Here is a 16,795-nt window from a genome sequence, read left to right as displayed (position 1 = left end):
ACCAAAGATAGAAACCGACCGAAGGATGCTGGTTTATCCGGTGCAGAATGTAGGTAATCACCTGGACGTTCGGCGCCGACGGTTGCCGGTTTTTCTCTTCCGTTTCCTCGTTCCAGGGGCCCACCCGTGGCGCGCAGCCCGCTTCATCCGCTTCCTCCGGTGGTTTTACATCGAGTCCGGAATTGGTTACAACTGACCGAAGCCGAAGCGGAAAACGGTTGTGTCAGCTGGCTGGCTAAAGGATTTACCGACACGCGCCACCGACGCGCGTGCATGGAAAATGTATGAGGTACGTTGGCTGAACACTAACCAGGAAGTCATTGCACCTATCGTCAGCTGTCACCGGGGTCAGCCGCGCGGCTCTGCGATCAACGATCTTCGATCGAGCATAGAGTGGTCCCGGTGGGACTGCCAAAAATGAAACCGAAGTAAATGAAGGTTTCGATGGCTTCCAGCTCACCCAGGTAAGGAGCCTTGGTAGTAAGGACAGGCATTTGCAACATTAACTGCAAAACGCCCTATCGAACGCCCCACTTTCTCCCAATTCCGCGGACAGTTCAACTATCACCCCTCAACGAAGAGGATGCCCCATTCTTGTGGGAGCAGCAAACGGATACACGTGCAGCGCCCCGGCGTTGGAGAAAAATACCGCCCTTTGCTTGGCGTCAAAACGATAACGGACAGTCGACCCTCTTACCATCGACCGGCCCACTCGACAGTGATGTACAACCTCTTTGACGTAGCGTAGCGTAGCCTAGCCTGGTATGGCTGGTCCGCCGGAGCCGAAGCCAACCATGATAAACGGCGGCTTGCGAGATTGGCACCTGGTCAAGCTGGAGACCTCTGGAGGAGCACAGAGGGCTGCGGCTGGAGAAAGTACCTAGCACGCAGAAAAACAATGAACTACCGTTACATTGGCGCGTAGTAGCACAATTGGTAACCTTTTGCACCCCAACCACCGCTACCACCGTCGGAAAAAATCCACAGTCACCGCTGGGACGTGGAACAAGCTGGAACTTCATGGAAGAAAAAATAAAACTAAAAAAGACGGAAAATGACCGGCTTTCGATACGGTGCTCCAATGGCATGGAAATATGCCTCACCCCACCCCCCGGCCGAACTCGTTCCGTGATGTCTCCTTTGAAGTTGCGAACGCCAAAGAGTCCAAATTCTGTTTCAAGCTTTCGAAACTCGTTTGAAGTAATTCAACGACTCCCGCTCTCATCCTCCAGCGCACCCGCAGAGCAGCATAACGTTTTCACTCCGATAGTCACGATCATCAAGCGCGCGCGCGGGGCTACGGTAGATGTTGGTCCAATCGCAACATTAGACAGTCAGATGCAGCAGCGTAGTAACGCAGAAGATGATGCTGTAGTAATAGCCAAAACAAAAAAAAACCGACTGCTGGAGAAGTTCAGGAGGTTCAATGGCACTGGCAGCCGCGTTGCCTTCCCGTTTTTTGCCACATCCATCAATCAGCTGGTGATCACTTCGCGGGTAAGTGTCGGAAATAGGCCCGCTATCTTCACGTTGCGGATAAACAAACTCCGAGAGCGCTTTAATGGCCCGTTGTTGGTGCGGGGATAGGATAGGGTGGCCTTCAAATTTCGGATTTTACTAACGCGATTTTATGTTTTCACTTTCTCCAAGACGTGCCCATATATATGTTCAAGCGATTGCTTGAGGAACGAGCCAATCGCTGCTCCATATGTTTTGAGGAGCAGATTGTGGCAGGTCGATTGCGGGGCTAGCGACGAAGAACCAGCATTCAGAACGCTTGTGCCAGGTTCTAATGTCTCCCAAATAGTAGTCGTGAAAATATTCCGAAACATTCCAAACGCAAGCGAACCCCAAACATGTCGATACGGCTTGTTTCATACGGCGAAAGATGAAAAGATTTAGGATGCCTCAATTGGCAACGGAATTGGTTGGCACAGTTTGCCGATCGAGGCCACCGAATCTTACTCTCTCAATACCGTGGGTCTCGATCGCGGACCTCGGACCTGGTCTTCGAGTTCGATAATTGCTGAGGAACACCGTGAGGAGGCAGAAGAGCCGGCGAGCGGCAATCGAAAAGAAATCAAATTTCCACTTTACGATAGCAAGGTGTAGAGTAGAGATAATGACGTGACATCCATTAAGACGGAACGTTACCGCTGCTGCCTGCCTGACAGATGAATGGACAAACCGAGCGCCTCCTTCGGCAATTGTTATCGTACTCACGAATTAATAGAGAAGAAGAAGTGTACACATGACTTGTGGACAAACGCTAGAACGTTACCTTGTCGCAACCATGTTGCTAGTCGCAGCCAATACTCCTGGAGGATGGACGATGGATATACTAGGAACCAATGCTATTGGACTTTGATTATACTCTTGGAGCGTAATCAAAACGAGGAGGGAAATCTAAATATATCAAAGCACGTGCAGACCAAACTACCGTGGAGAAAGTGATGTGTTTGTTCCGTTCACCGTAATGCAAGCGGCGGTCGAGGTGAAACGATAAGTACTGCCAGGGAGATGCACGGACGGCAGCAGATTTCTTTAATAGACACAGCAAAAAAAAATCAATAACAAGACGGGCCGAATGAGAGAAAAAGAGAGAGAGAGAGAGAAAGAAAGTGAGAAAACTCTACCGTGCACACTTTGGACTTTTGCAATTTTCGGCCCGAGCGTGTCAGATGGTTGATACGACGGTTGGTTAAGAGATTTTCAATAACGGTTGCTTAGTCACCGGTTAGTCAAGGTTCTTGATGACCAGTTTCGTTAGGAAACCGTATTATACGGTTGTTTGCTGTTGCTGCGGTCGATGCTTCGGAACTTTAGACGTCACTCGGTCTGCCACAGGATAGATTTCATTCTCACTCTGCTCTGCACTATCAGGGCATCGTTCTTTCGCTTTTCTCTCGGGTGAGGTAGTGTTTTACAGGCATCGGTCCAAAGAGAAATGAAAACATCTCAGATCCCAGAAATGAAAACAGAAGCACACGTGGAGCTCGTTTGGTGTAGTCGTCAGTATTGGGCATTATCGGCCGGCATCAGTCATCTGTTGTACCACAACTAACGCTCACCGAGCCGCCGCCAGGGACTGCTCGTGATAATATCAAACAGGTGCGAGTCGAGTCCGATTCTGGTGGTAACTTCAGCACAACAATATGTTCGGTAAAAATGGTCATCTCAGCAACATCCCAAGATGGGAACGGCACAGTACCTAGATGAGTGTCCAGTTACTTCGTTGGTAAGTGCTATTACACGTGCAGTTCTGGATGTCATGGATGGGTCCTATTTGGAACTATTCTAGAATGCCTTCATCTCCTCTGCTTGAAGAAGCGCTCAGGGAAGATATAAATCCAAAGGCAAGGACAACACAGCAATCGAATCAACAGACCAAATCTGAGTCTCAGTGAGTCGATCTGATGAACCATACTGAATCGCAAATGTACACGAGGGTTTCGGCTAACAAGTTTGGCTAAAAAGAAGTCCATTATTTTTGCTTGAATTTCATAAATTCTTTTAGGTGGCTTCCATTGTTAACACCCTGTAACTCACAAACGAATGGAACAAACAAAATGCAGTGCAAGCATTTTGTTGAGTGTGAAGTATGCTTATAGCTTGACAACGAGTCTAAACGTGAAAATGTATGATCGAACTTGCGGTCATAAGCAGTTTCGAAGCCAACGACAGAGACGCCACATGCATAGGCCGGCAGAGCCGCAACAAAACATAAACATTCCAACATGCCAACGTGCAGTGTCGGATATCAGCGGTCAAGCAGAGGTTAAGTTCGCACGGTTGCAGCCCAGAGGCGACCAGAGGCGACCAGGCAACTAACACCCGCTAACCGACTTGTCTTGGTAAATAATAACTGTGATAAATAAAAACTAACAGGTGAACCGTGCGGATTTCTTATGCGTTTAGAAAGAAAGAACCATAACTTCGATACTTCAAGAGATGGCGATCACTACAGCCATCTACCGAGAAAATAAAAATTGGATGACTACAGAGGATTTCTTACACAGGGTCTATTGTGCAGATCAGATTTTGCTGCTTTTTTTAATGGCAGCCATGGTAGCCTTTGAGGATTTATTTTATAAAATGGATGTTGATTTATTGCTCTGGCCTGCTAACGGGAATTTGCTTATAACTCAAAAATTCTTTATTTATTTTTCTAAATTTATTTCATCCCCTTCAAAGGAGTCCACCCCGGATGCAATGTGCCAATGTTTTTTTCTAGATTTCAAAACATGAAGCAACGTATAGTCTTCAATGCGTTCTTCGTTTCGGTTTCTACCTCTTCTATAGATTCAAGCGAAGGTGTCCACGGAGCGGCCTCTAGAGTTTAGCGAATATCCAGAACTCACTTGGTGACTACGATGGTTTGCGGAACGATATGGATATGGATTGTGACGCAATGATCACGAATTACGAGTGAGATGCATTATGGTGATGCAAAACCCAATAATTCCATAAATCTCTCCATAAATCTGGGCTTTTTTTACCCACAGAATTGCGCAAACAACGCACAGCACCCAAATAGTTGTCAGTTTGGGCATTTGGAAGGAATTCATAATACAAAACACACCACGATAATCAAGGAATACTGTCGACATGATAATATTGTGTAATAATTGAGAGTAATAATTGTAATAATAATTGTGTCGCGATACTTTTTGAACAGACCTCGTAAGGGGCTTCCCAAGAAACGAATTTCGTATACAATTACAGCGTTATAGGCATATTAAAAACGCAGTTTGCCAGCAAGCTTCTTTCTTGTAGCCTGTGTTTGATATGTCTTCACTGTGCCGTAATAGAGTTGTTAGAGTAGACAGTGCTTTAGCGATAAGACAGCTTTCTATAGTACCAGAAACCAAAACATTAACACTCGTGGATCACGACAAAACCCTTTCAAACCCCCAGCCTCAAACCTTTTGAAATGCAGCCTCTAACAATGGATAGCTTACCGAGCCAAGTTTATGTTTTAACTAGGCAAGTTCTTTTAAGATTTTAAGACACAGACGCAACGCTTGATGCAGGATTCGCGCTGGCTTAGAATTTGGGTACTAACTATTAGAGACCTAAAAAAAAATCAATGATATACTGTATTCACCGTACAGTACTGGTCAATCCTGCAAGACGATGTATCCGAAGAAAATCGCGCCGATTTGCATTCAATTTCTTTGTTCTCGTCATGTTGCCCCAGAGCCGTGGCCGCGATCAACCGGCCGGTCTCCAGAGATTCATCGAGCGAGCAGCGGATTCATCCCACTCGTTGACTCGGTGTATGGAGGAAGGAGATATCATGAAATCCAACGTCAACGTTCTCTGTCCTGCGTACACAGAGTGATGGGGTTGAAGATCGATGTGACATCGGACGCAGGGTACGTTAATTTTCCAAATCAACCTACAACCAACATCGTGGACCTCGTGATCCGATTTTGCAGCTTGCCGTTTGATGAAATGGGCGAGAAATTTACCATTGGTCGTTATGGTCGTTATATAGGGCCTGGCCTGGCTACATCGTTGCTCGGAATGTACACAGCACAACCCGAATCGATATCTCGGTTGCGGCAGCCTGCCTGTGGGGTCCGCCAAACATACGGCAAACAATCGCTGAAACAGCATGGGAGCGTGTTTGCTGGTGTATGAGTGTGTATAGGCACATATGAATGCATTATGTTTCGCGAATTCTCGCATCGCAACCCGTGCGCGCCGCGCGATTTTAACGCCGTTGTGCCGACGGTGCACGCACCAATACCAGCGCACCATTGCTGCAACACACATACGCGCGCGCGCGGGCGCGTTCATTCACGGCCTCGACAGTATGTGACAGCTCTTTCTCAGCTCATCAAACAGGGCAACTCTGTATTCGTTGGGCGAACCGGCTATCCGTCGAAGAAGACGGCTCCAAGACAGTGACTGCTGCTACGGACGTTCTCGTCAGCCTATCGGTTGACTCATACCGGAGGCCTGCCCCGCCACTCCCACGCCGGAAGTGTTGGCCGCCGCTGCGGATAAATCCCGGACCCCGTTCCCGGAGCGTGTTTGTTGGAGCCCTTGTTGGCTCTGTGCATCGGGCGCATCGGTGCGACCTGGCCTGATTCGCTGACCACCCGCAGTTAGCTATCGATTTTTCTTCTCCGCTCGCTCGCTGGCGTGCCCGCAGCGCGCTGTGTCACAGTGTGTTTTGTTAATGTTGCGTGTGTTCTCTTATACCCCGGAACCTCTGGGGCTTGCAGGATGGAACAGTGAACGGGGGGGCGACAGAATGACGCCGGCTCAGAAGAACGCCTACCTAGAGGCCCACATGGTCGTGCAGCAGCAGATGGCGCAGGCTGCACTGCAACTGCAGCAACACCAACAGCATCAGCAACATCTGCAACAGCAACACCAGCAGCACCAGCAGCAGCAGCAGCAGCAGCAACAACAGCAGCAGCAGTGCCAAGGCTCGACCCGCTCGGTGAAAAAGTCCAAGACCAGCCACGATAGTCAACCGTTCCATCACCACCATCACCACCAACAGCATCAACTCAACCATCCGCAACAGCAACAAGTACACCCGCAACAACAACAACAGCAGCAGCAGCAGTCGGTGGCGCACCAGACGGGAGGGTGCCTTCAGCAGCAGCAGCAACAGCAGCATGCCACGAGCGGCACGTCCTCCACCATCTCCTCGCTCCCGAATCCGACTGTCAACCAGTACCCGAGCACGATCAAGGTGCCGCAGATCACTGCCGTTTCGCTCCCGGGTGCAACCGGTGGCGGCAGCAGCGGCGGCGGTGATGGTGGCAGCGGAGGCAGCACCGGTGACGCCTCTCTTGCCACCAACACAACCGCTGCCGCCGCTGCGGCTACTGCTGCGGCGTCCGCTGCTGCGGCGCTATCGGCGGCCGCCGTTACCGCCGCAGCAGCCGCCGCTGGCAGCAGTAGCAGCAGTAGCGGTAGCAACAGTACCTTCACCGTGCCGGATGACGTCGGTCTGGGATACGAAGGTGGAGTACGCGTTCTTCAAAGTTTGGGGAACTGGTACATCGGCTCACCTCGCCACCAGCTACAGCTTCTAACCTAACCTTTTGTCAATTTCTTGTCTTGTTCTCCTGTTTTTTTTTACTTTCCGCTCTGTCCCGCCACTGCCGTGTGTGTGCGCGCGCGCCCCCGTCGGACCCGTGTCAGGTCACCGGAGATACCACCGAACATACCGCGCCCCAACCTGATACCGTTCACGGAGCCGTACGCCGAGGGAGGCTCGATGCATCCGGCCACGCGGTTGAAGGCGCTCCAGCAGGTGCACCAATCGTCGGCGGCCGTCGCAGTCGCCGCTGCCGCTGCCGCCGCCGCGGCCGCCGTAACCTCGGTCGCCAGCACGTTCGGTACGGGCTCGTCGCGAAAGGGTGGCTCGTCGGGGAAGACAAAAAGTGGCACAGGGACTTGCGCCGACGTGGCGCTAACGACGCCCCCCAAACCCGTCTTCGAGTGTAGCGTGTGCGGGAAGGGTTTGGCCCGGAAGGACAAACTGACGATACACATGCGCATCCACACGGGCGAGAAACCGTACGTGTGCGAGGTGTGCGATCGGGCCTTCGCACGTCGCGACAAGCTGGTCATACACATGAACAAGTTCAAGCACATCACGCCGACGAACATAGCGCCGCTCGGCAAGCGCCAGAACCGGACGCCCTCGCTAGGTTTGGATCCCGGGGCTGTGAGGGGCTCGCTCACTTCCGCCTCGTTCTCATTCACTTTCTTTCTATTTGTTTCTCGATATGTTTTCTCCTAATCTTTATTAAACCCGCTTCCCACCCACACGTGTTTGTGGATGCAACTCGCCAATGCTAATTGGCGGGATACTCCCAACACCCACCCCCACCCAATCTCATTCAATTTTGGCGATTAAAGAGGAAAACAAAACGGAAGACAATAAGAACTTGCTGGTCGACCATCAAGCGTTAGCGACCCAAACGCTCACCACGGTGGTCAACAGCCTTGCGGCACAGCACCAGCAGCAACAGCAGGACCTACAACAGCAGCAACAGCAACACCAATCAAACCAGCTGTTGTCCCAGCAGCAAGCAGCGGTCGGATCGGCGCAACTAGCCAGCATGGCCCTATCGCACCAGCAACAGCACCATCCACTATCCTGGACTTGCGAGTTGTGCGGACGTATGTTTAACTCTCGGGACGAGTGGACCCTGCACGCAAAAAGCCATCTGGAGGTGATTTTACCTATGCGGGATTACTATAGACCTACTACTATGAGCATCTTCTCACTTTCCTTTTCTCTCTCTCTCTCTGTATGTTTAAATTCCTGTGAGACGAATGCGCAGTATTGACAAAGTGCCGTAGGACTGGTGCCGCAATTCAATCTAACAGCTGTCGCCACCGCCGTCAAGCAATTGAAGAATAATCTGATGAGCTGTACATAAAAACTGCAGTACCCGGTAGCCAACCGAAAACATTCCACGTGAGCCCTCGATGCGTCGTTCTCGTCGGACGACAACCGACCACGGTTGGAAGTACCATTAACGGCACTCGTCAACCGTGTCAGCAATCTCTGGCCAGATGTTGCATAGTCTACGTTGGAAACCATAGAAAAACATATCGGACATACCGGAACCAGAGTTTCCGTTAAGCGCGTGAGATAGCACATGGATCCACAAGGCGCATGAATAAAGAGAGAACAATAGAGGGAGGGGAACAAACGTTTGTATCATTCACTTGCTCTACTTTGTTCTAATTACGTTTAATTATGTACTTTTCAGAAGTAAAACTATTATCTTTCATACCGAAACTATCTATTTTTTACGGGATAAACATGAATCACATTTTGGGATATAATTTTGGTCAATTTTTATTATTGTCTAGTGTTGTTTTTACAGAATATTGGTAATTGTTGTTCAGTTAAGTAACACCAATTAACTTTTGCTTCCGAATCCGAAAACACATATACGGAAAGTGAAACAAATAAAAGAATAATACAGCATTGCCTAACAGTAGTGTTCTTGATGTGAGAAAGAGCGCTTCGTGATTTTGTAAAACCTAACACGAATCAAACAAGATGCCCAAAATTGCATTTAACATCTATTTCCTTTTCTCTTTTCTATTTTCACGCACCTTTTTTGATTATGGCATTCTTCTTGTTTTGGTTCCTTTGCGGTCCATATTCTAATCATTGTAGTCCCGCCATCTCAAACGGGGTCCACCCCCTCTTGCCCTTTTGGACGGACTACGAAGACTTTTCGATTTTTGGTAGCCTTATATTTGTTTTTCAAATTCAACTTTGCAAAGATGTTTTCATATTCTGTTGGGTTTGACTGAAAGGTGCATCAACCACAATGCAGTACACTCGAATTGTGCATTGCATATACAGTGCCTTGTGCATTCAAAAGTATCCTCACTCTGTTAAAGCGTTGTGTTGTATTCTAAAAACAACACCTGGAACACGTAAATCCATTCGCTTGTCGTGTTTTATTGTTTTTCTTTTATCGAAGACCCTTCTCCAGGTGAAGTGTGCTTATAAAAATACATTGCCCTACTACACGCAAACTATTTCCATTTAGGCTGCTCCAAGACCCCAACCGGTTCCTCCGTTGAGTTTGACCGCTAGTTCTTTACTGCTTCCAAAGGCCCAACTTACGGTCCATGCAGTAATCCGTTGACTGCGACAGTTGATGGAAAAGCCGGGTAAAGAAAAAAAAACAATTGGCATTCGGTATAAATTAACTCGGAAGAGGAGATACTGTGGTACTATACTCACGTTGCACTCTTTGGCTGTTGCTTCGTCCTTGCACCAGTACGCTGGTCCCCAGCTGCATTGGTTTTGTCCGAGCAGGGTTGCGTGTTTTTTCGAGACGTGCTCTACCACCACATCGCCGTTCAGATCTTCCCTGGGCTTTGCGTCGTCTTCCTCGGAGGCAAACTCGCGCCCAATCAGCAATGGTCCACCAGCAGCTGGCTGCATCGTGCTGCACATATCGATATTCACGCACACTTGCTCGCGCTCGATCGAATGCTTTAGCTGCTGAGCCATGCTCATGCCATACACCGCCAGTAGTCGATCACACTGGGCATAGTGGGTAGCCGGAAGAGCGTTGCATATGCGGTCCGCGTACTTGGTGATGTGTTGCTCAAGCCCTCCATCGCTTAACAGCTCATCGAGCGATTTTACCGCACCCTGACAAACCGCACATTCGACGATTTCCCCTGTGAGGAAGAGCAATGACTACGTACTGAAACAGTCCTGACAGATAGCGTCTACCGCATAGTGTTCCCACGTGGACTACTTACTCTTCGATTGCTCGAGAAGGGCTATTTCTTGGCGGGCTTGGGGCTCGCAGATTGCCAGCTTTATGCAGATCTCACGAGGTGGCAGCGTTTGGAGGAATTTGATGATGAATTCACCGTACTGATCGACGAGCTTGTTGCATTGCTTGTTGATAGTGGAGGGCATCTTGGAGCAAACGTTATGGACAGCCCGCTCAATCTCGGCACGCGTTTTCTTATCCTCAAGCTCCGATTCCAGCTTAACCATCACGAACTCACACAAGGCACATTGGGGAGGTTCCTTCGACAAGCTTCCATCACGCGACGGCGTGATCAGCAGTTCTTTGGGTGGATCTACGACAGCTGGTTCAACAACATAGTCGAGGAGCGCTTCGTCAACCTCCACTGTTTGGATAGACAATAAAAAAAAATGCCACATATGTTATCAATACTGCAAAAGGTTACCATTAGCTACAGGCAGGTTGTCACTCCTTACATTCTTCAGGTTCCATGATGAGACAGAAACCTAGCGCGTGGCAAATCTCCTTTGGTGACAATCGATTTAACACCATTTCAATGATCTGATCCATGTGCTGTTCCATGTACTTTTCACACCGCGGCTGATACTTCACCTTCATCCTGTCGCACACGTGCTCGAGTGCATGTTTTATTTCATCCCTACTCTTCTTGTTCTTGATACGCTTTTCTGCTTGCTTCACCATCTCCTGGCAAACCAGGCACTCGGGCGTACCAGACATCGGTGCCTGATCAATCGTTACGTGTCCGTTGACCGTGCTGTCGGGGATTTCGTTCGTCTCGATGTCACCCGAAGAGGCCTCTGCCTTTCGTGAGCGCTGTTCGTATTCGAGTTCCATGCCAAGCAGGCTCAGATCAGGCCGCTGATCGACGCACAGCTTGATGAACACGCAGATCTCCTGGGGCGTAAAGTCCGATGCCAACATCTCGACCAGCTCAGCAGTGTAGGTGTCCACGAAGTCGGTACATTCCATCCGCAGCTTGGGCGACAGGGTGGTGCAAAGCCGGCTGAGCGCAGATTCAATGTTCTTCTTTGACCGATCGGTCTTCACCGATTCTTCGAGTTGGCTAACGGCGAACAAGCATAGTGGGCATGTTGGCTTATCACTGCCAGCATTCGCATCGACCGTTACTTCGACCTGTCCCGGTGCGAACACCTCCGCATCGACGTTACCGTTGGCCGGGCACATGCGCATCGTCGGACACACTTGTCGGGGATCCATCGATTGTATGAGTAGCGCAATCACTGCATCACCATAGACGTCGATGAAATTATGGCATTCGCCTCGAATCGATGTCGGTAGCCGCTTGCAGGTGGTTTCTACAACCTGCTTGATCCTATCCTCGTTCCCGGGCTCACTGAGCGCTTCCTGGACGAAGTGCATAAAATACTCGCACAGCGTGCAGTACTTGCCGGATTCGACCAACTGAAGCGAGCTGGGAGCACCCATGATGCGATCGATCGTTAGCTGGGCCTGTTGAATCTCGAGCGTTGAAAGGGTTGGTTCGTTTGCGCCCAGTACCGGTCGGACGGACGACGCTTCGTGCTCAACCGCGACAGCAACAGGGACTAGTGGCATCAGAGGACCATCGCTACTACCAACCCCTCCGCCGACGTTCTTCGGACAGACACCGATCATAAAGCAGGCATCGTTGCTGTTCAGATTGTGCACCAGCGTTTCGTAGATCTCGCCATAATACTGATCGACCAAGTTTGTGCATTCGCCAGCGAACGATTTCGTCTGCTTGCAGAGCCCCTCCAGCACCTGCTTGAACTCGAGCTCGGTAGTATTCGCAATCAGGACATCGCGCAGATGGTCCACCAACTGTTCGCACAACTTGCACGGAACATCATCCCGGCAATCGTCAACGCCTTCGGTGCAGCCAGGCCCCATCTTTATCACACCGACACCACCGAGTGGCCTAATTTCGATCTCTTCGCTCTCTTTTTCCTTCTCGTGTTGGTGGAACTTGCTCGCGCAAACACCGCTCAAATGGCAAACGGCATCCTGCGTCAGGTGGTTGCTCAGCTGCTCGTACATCTCGCCAAAATACGACAGCACGATGCTCGAGCAAGCATCCGAGTACGACGACATCTGACCACAGAAGCGCAAGAAGCCCTCCAGCACCATGTCTCGGTCAGAAGAGCGGAAACGGTTCACAATATCACCGGCGATAGTGTTGCAATTGGCACACGTGAATTTGTAATTGCTCTCATTGTCATACTCTTCGCTCTCCCGTTCCGTAACCACCTCTGCTCTATCGCTTGGTTGCGGCGTCGATGGTAGTTCTGCGAGCAGTTTGTCGATAGCCGCATTGTTGCACAGCCCTGCCACGCTGCACACAACGTTCGGGTTCATTTGCGATGCAAGTGCCTCCACCAGCTCCGGGATAAAGTCGTCAGCCAACTTGCGACACTCCTTCTTTACCACCTTGACCGGGATCAAGTTGCAGGAACCCTCGAAGACGGCCTTCAGGTCAGCTTGGGTTTCGTTGCTCTCGAGCTGATCGCGCGCCTGCTTCACCATGTCCAAGCAGATGTTGCAAATTTCATCGTTGTCCACCGGGTACTGTTGCCGCTCCCACACGGTCTGGATGCAGTGCGAAACAGCGCCACACGATTTTGCATTCCTAAAAATTACAATTATGACTTACAATTTAATAACAGTCTTTAGGCTAATACTTGACGTCCATACAGCTTAGTTTAATGTGAGCTACACATGCGGTCACGTTGGTCATCTCAGTGACTACAAAAAATCAATATTATCATCAACAACTATCATCAAGACGTTGGTTGGAACCCTGAAAGTGCATTAACATGAGTGCAAACAGTTGAGGTTGGTGCTCCATACGGCTCTGTCCGTACTAACAACAATAATAAAAAACCATCTGTGCAATCTTTTCCTTCTTAACCGGCATCACAATCGACAATCGGCCCGAAATAGGTCATCTTTCCATCGCTCTCGATCCGGCACTTTCGTCCACCAATCGGCTATCCCAGAAGCTCTCGCATCGCCGCTGCTGGGGGACTGGACCTACCACGCCACCTTTGTCCCGCGAACCGCTTAAGAAGACTGTAATCAGTGCAATCTATTATTTCAAATGTTTGCCACACAAACACTTCGACAAAAAATTCCTCGTTTCCTCGACAAAAGATGTTGAGGCACTGCGAGTCGTGACTCATCCTCAATTATTTGCAATCGTCTTGGCAAAGGCTACAAAGAGAGAACGATACATCATTCATTGCAAATAATGAAGCGTAATAAGGGAGTCCTTGTTTTCTTTATTGGTGGCCGGATTAGCTATATCAAGAATGTACTGATCAGCAGCATCCAGATAATTTAATTTAATATTCGTATTAGCACAAGGTCACAAGAGTAATCCTTTCCCGAGCTCACGAGCATATCATTTGATGACAGACAAAAGTACACAAAATTTAGCGTGTATATTATGATCGTAAAAGCTTTTCTTACATACGATCACACCGATCTTCTCACATTGTTCAATCAGTGATAGGATCATAACCATATAATAGGACCAGAAACTAATGTTTTTGATATCGTGGCTAGCCTCATCAGTCACAACATTGACTCTCCGGTGCTTCTCTCATTACTCAACATTTCTGCGCCGTCGAGAGTTCTAAGGAAATACTCGTTTCTGACTGTGCCAACGCAGGCGACCAGATTCGGGCAGTTTAGCCCTGTAAACTTCATGTCAACCAGGTTCAATCAGGTGTACCATTGTTACGACTTTGACCAATCTGTAAGCGTGTTTCGTCAGCATATTCGTTCGGTCGCGTTTGCGTGTGATTTGTGATTCTACAATCTGTGACGTCTAAGTATGTATAGTTTTAAGTGAAATTTGTACCATATCTTATATATTTTCCTATTAAGCCTGCTGGCCCGTAGGATGATTCTAATAAATAACAAATAACAAATAACAATATCATTGTTATTTAAATCGTAAAGATTGACATTAAAAGGGATGTTCCTGAAGTTGCTGGTGACACTAGTCGTAATTCGCCATACGATATGTACGTCATCGAAATAGTAATAATCTTCGTCGTCATCAAGACATTTGAAAGATACTTAGCACATTCTACAAAACTGAAACGCAGCAAATTAAAGGTAGTTGTTACTTTGCTGTTCACGTAAAATATTTATACGAACGAATACGTCATTCTCCGGTAATTACTGGTGGTAAATGTGACAGCAGGTTGACTCACAAGCTCACCGAATTATTACACAATCACCTGAAGGGCAATCCAAAGTATAAGGGGCAACAAATGCTAGGGAGGCGTTGCAAGACGTTAGCGGCATTCCGAGAAAATTGGATTAAAATGTAACCAAGCGTTGACTGCTGTTGGGAATGCTGAAGACCCTATGGTAGGGCAGGGAGACTTTAGGTAAAGCCCATAATCCTTTCGTATGCTACTTCCGGTCGTTGACCTTGGCCACTGCAAATATTCTGTCATGTAATATAGAAGGTTCCACGTTTATGCAATGTGGAAGATCTTCTAGCTATCAATAAGACACACTAGTTGCCGCGAATGTAACATGAAACCTTGAAATGGTTTCGTCAAGTCTTGTCGAGAACTCTATCTGTAGTCAAAATCAAACAACAGAAGAGTTTATAAATTTCTGAAGTAAAAACCTCAATAATTCCATCCCGGGCAAAAAAATAAACCACAGCCAACTTATAGCTTCTCGAGTTTGTCTGCTATTTCGAAAGCAGACGAAGCTGAAGCTGACGAAGGGAAACAAAAGTTTGAACGAACGATGATAACCTACCACCCTGAATCTCTTTCCATTCCCCACTCTCTTCACCATTCGGAATGTTCTCTCCATACACGGCAAGAGCAAAAGATGCGGAATATTCTGCGATTGATGAATCATCACCCCATTCTAGCACAACGTAGATAGTGCATGCGGGTATTATTGTTAGAGCGCCATTCGACGAAAAATAAACAGTAAACAAGTTCGAGGGCGATGTGAAAACGATGCCGGGCATCTTCGGCAATGACATGAGGATCATATGCTGTTTTTTTCCCTTGACCTATGTTTTGCCGGCTCGCGATTCTGTTGGCCCATTTATGCATCCGACGTCTCAACGGCTCACGGCAAAGGAATTCAAAAAATACTAAATGCGTAAATTGTATGCACATAAATGTATGCATTTATGTGGTATAATTTTGGTTTCATAATCATGTTTTTTCCTACCTTATGTCAGAGCACCAGTAGGACGGTCCCCAGGTACACTCCTTAGCGCCCAGCAGCTGCTTATTATTGCTTGATGAATCGCTCGATTGTTTGACTGGAGAACTTTGCACCGTAGCAAAACCTGACCATGGAATTGATGTTAATGATGAAGATGAAGATGATAATAGGCCGATGCATCAACATGCAGGAGAGAAAAACAAAAATAAATAACAATGATTAGATTATCGAATAATAAAAAGATTGATCATTTGCCTTCCTCATGTAAGCGTTAACCATTTCGTCAACAGGGCAAAGATTTCTACAGGACTAGTACTCCGTCTCTCTTGAGTTCCGTGTGCGCTTGCAAGACAACAAAGAACGAATAATTGGGTTCACCACGATATGCATCGCTTAAAACGCCAGTGTGCAGGTTTCCAGCCGCTTACGGCCCCTTTCTGGGTGGATCGTTGTTATCAGCTCAGCCGTTTCGTTGTGTTCGTGATACGGTGCCAAGCCAAAATAGCAGCGTAATCATCGCGAAACAAAGAAAACACGGAAACTAACACTGACGCGCTCGTGTTTTGATCATTATCCCGATGACTCGGTTGCACGGCTTTTCGCTGATACGCAGTTTCTCGAAGATGTAGAAATGGATGGCGGAAGATGGTTATAGCGCGAAGTAAAGGTAAATTTTTACGAGAAAATACGAAAGCATAACTTACATAGCCAAAGCAGCCAGCAGCCCGCAAAACAGGCCAACCGCTTCTCCATCTTGGCCTACGCCTCACAGCGAGAAACACTAGTCGGGGGTAATTTTCTCTATTCTTGCAATGGTAGTTGTTATTTCGCGTCGTAAACGTTCCAGAGACGTCGATCGATGACTCACAGGAGCAAAATACAACTAACAAGCACACAACACTGATGATGACTGTACGCGTTGCAAGCGTATTCTCGGTTGCCAATAGGTTTGCCCTCACTCAGCCAATGCTTGAACTGCGAATGATGGCGACTCAGGGTCTTCGGTCTACTCTACGGGTCGTTTCGTTGGCAGCTGATTCGATTACTGCCATGACGAGTGTGAGTGCGAGTGAAATGCACAATACTGAAACGAAAGGTGTGTGACTAAGGTGATCGAGAGAAAGAGAAGGAAGTTTTTACCCATAGGACAGATCGAGGCAAATGGATGACGGCCAACGGAAATTGTTTTTCCAAGCATTAAGCTTGACATAGGCAAAGTCGCTATACAGAAGTACTTGGCAGTCGCCCTGCGTTGTATCAGTTTTGGGCATTGTTGTTGGTTTTAG

At 48.3% G+C, this 16,795-nt stretch overlaps 3 protein-coding genes across 3 annotated transcripts in view; 1 reads left to right on the top strand and 2 right to left on the bottom strand.

The window, feature by feature from the left end:
* Positions 1 to 16,795, bottom strand: part of LOC128274223 (uncharacterized) — a 305,029-nt gene that overhangs the window by 52,200 nt on the left and 236,034 nt on the right. The gene's annotated exons all lie outside the window — the stretch shown is intronic.
* LOC128274150 (transcriptional regulator ovo) lies at positions 5,886 to 8,939 on the top strand. Its single transcript, XM_053012260.1, has 5 exons — positions 5,886 to 6,115; positions 6,237 to 7,023; positions 7,171 to 7,677; positions 7,880 to 8,210; positions 8,322 to 8,939. The coding sequence occupies exons 2-5, from the start codon at positions 6,266 to 6,268 to the stop codon at positions 8,325 to 8,327; spliced, it is 1,602 nt and encodes a 533-aa protein (XP_052868220.1). The 5' UTR covers positions 5,886 to 6,115; positions 6,237 to 6,265; the 3' UTR covers positions 8,328 to 8,939.
* Positions 8,828 to 16,513, bottom strand: LOC128274121 (uncharacterized). Its single transcript, XM_053012218.1, has 6 exons — positions 16,214 to 16,513; positions 15,513 to 15,633; positions 10,754 to 12,924; positions 10,282 to 10,662; positions 9,752 to 10,197; positions 8,828 to 9,653 (listed from the first exon to the last, which is right to left on the bottom strand). The coding sequence occupies exons 1-6, from the start codon at positions 16,260 to 16,262 to the stop codon at positions 9,606 to 9,608; spliced, it is 3,216 nt and encodes a 1,071-aa protein (XP_052868178.1). The 5' UTR covers positions 16,263 to 16,513; the 3' UTR covers positions 8,828 to 9,605.

This window comes from Anopheles cruzii, chromosome X (assembly GCF_943734635.1).
Source record: "Anopheles cruzii chromosome X, idAnoCruzAS_RS32_06, whole genome shotgun sequence".
Lineage (NCBI taxonomy): Eukaryota > Metazoa > Arthropoda > Insecta > Diptera > Culicidae > Anopheles > Anopheles cruzii.
The sequence above is the reverse complement of the archived record's forward strand: the minus strand, read 5'-3'. Positions and strand labels throughout refer to the sequence as shown.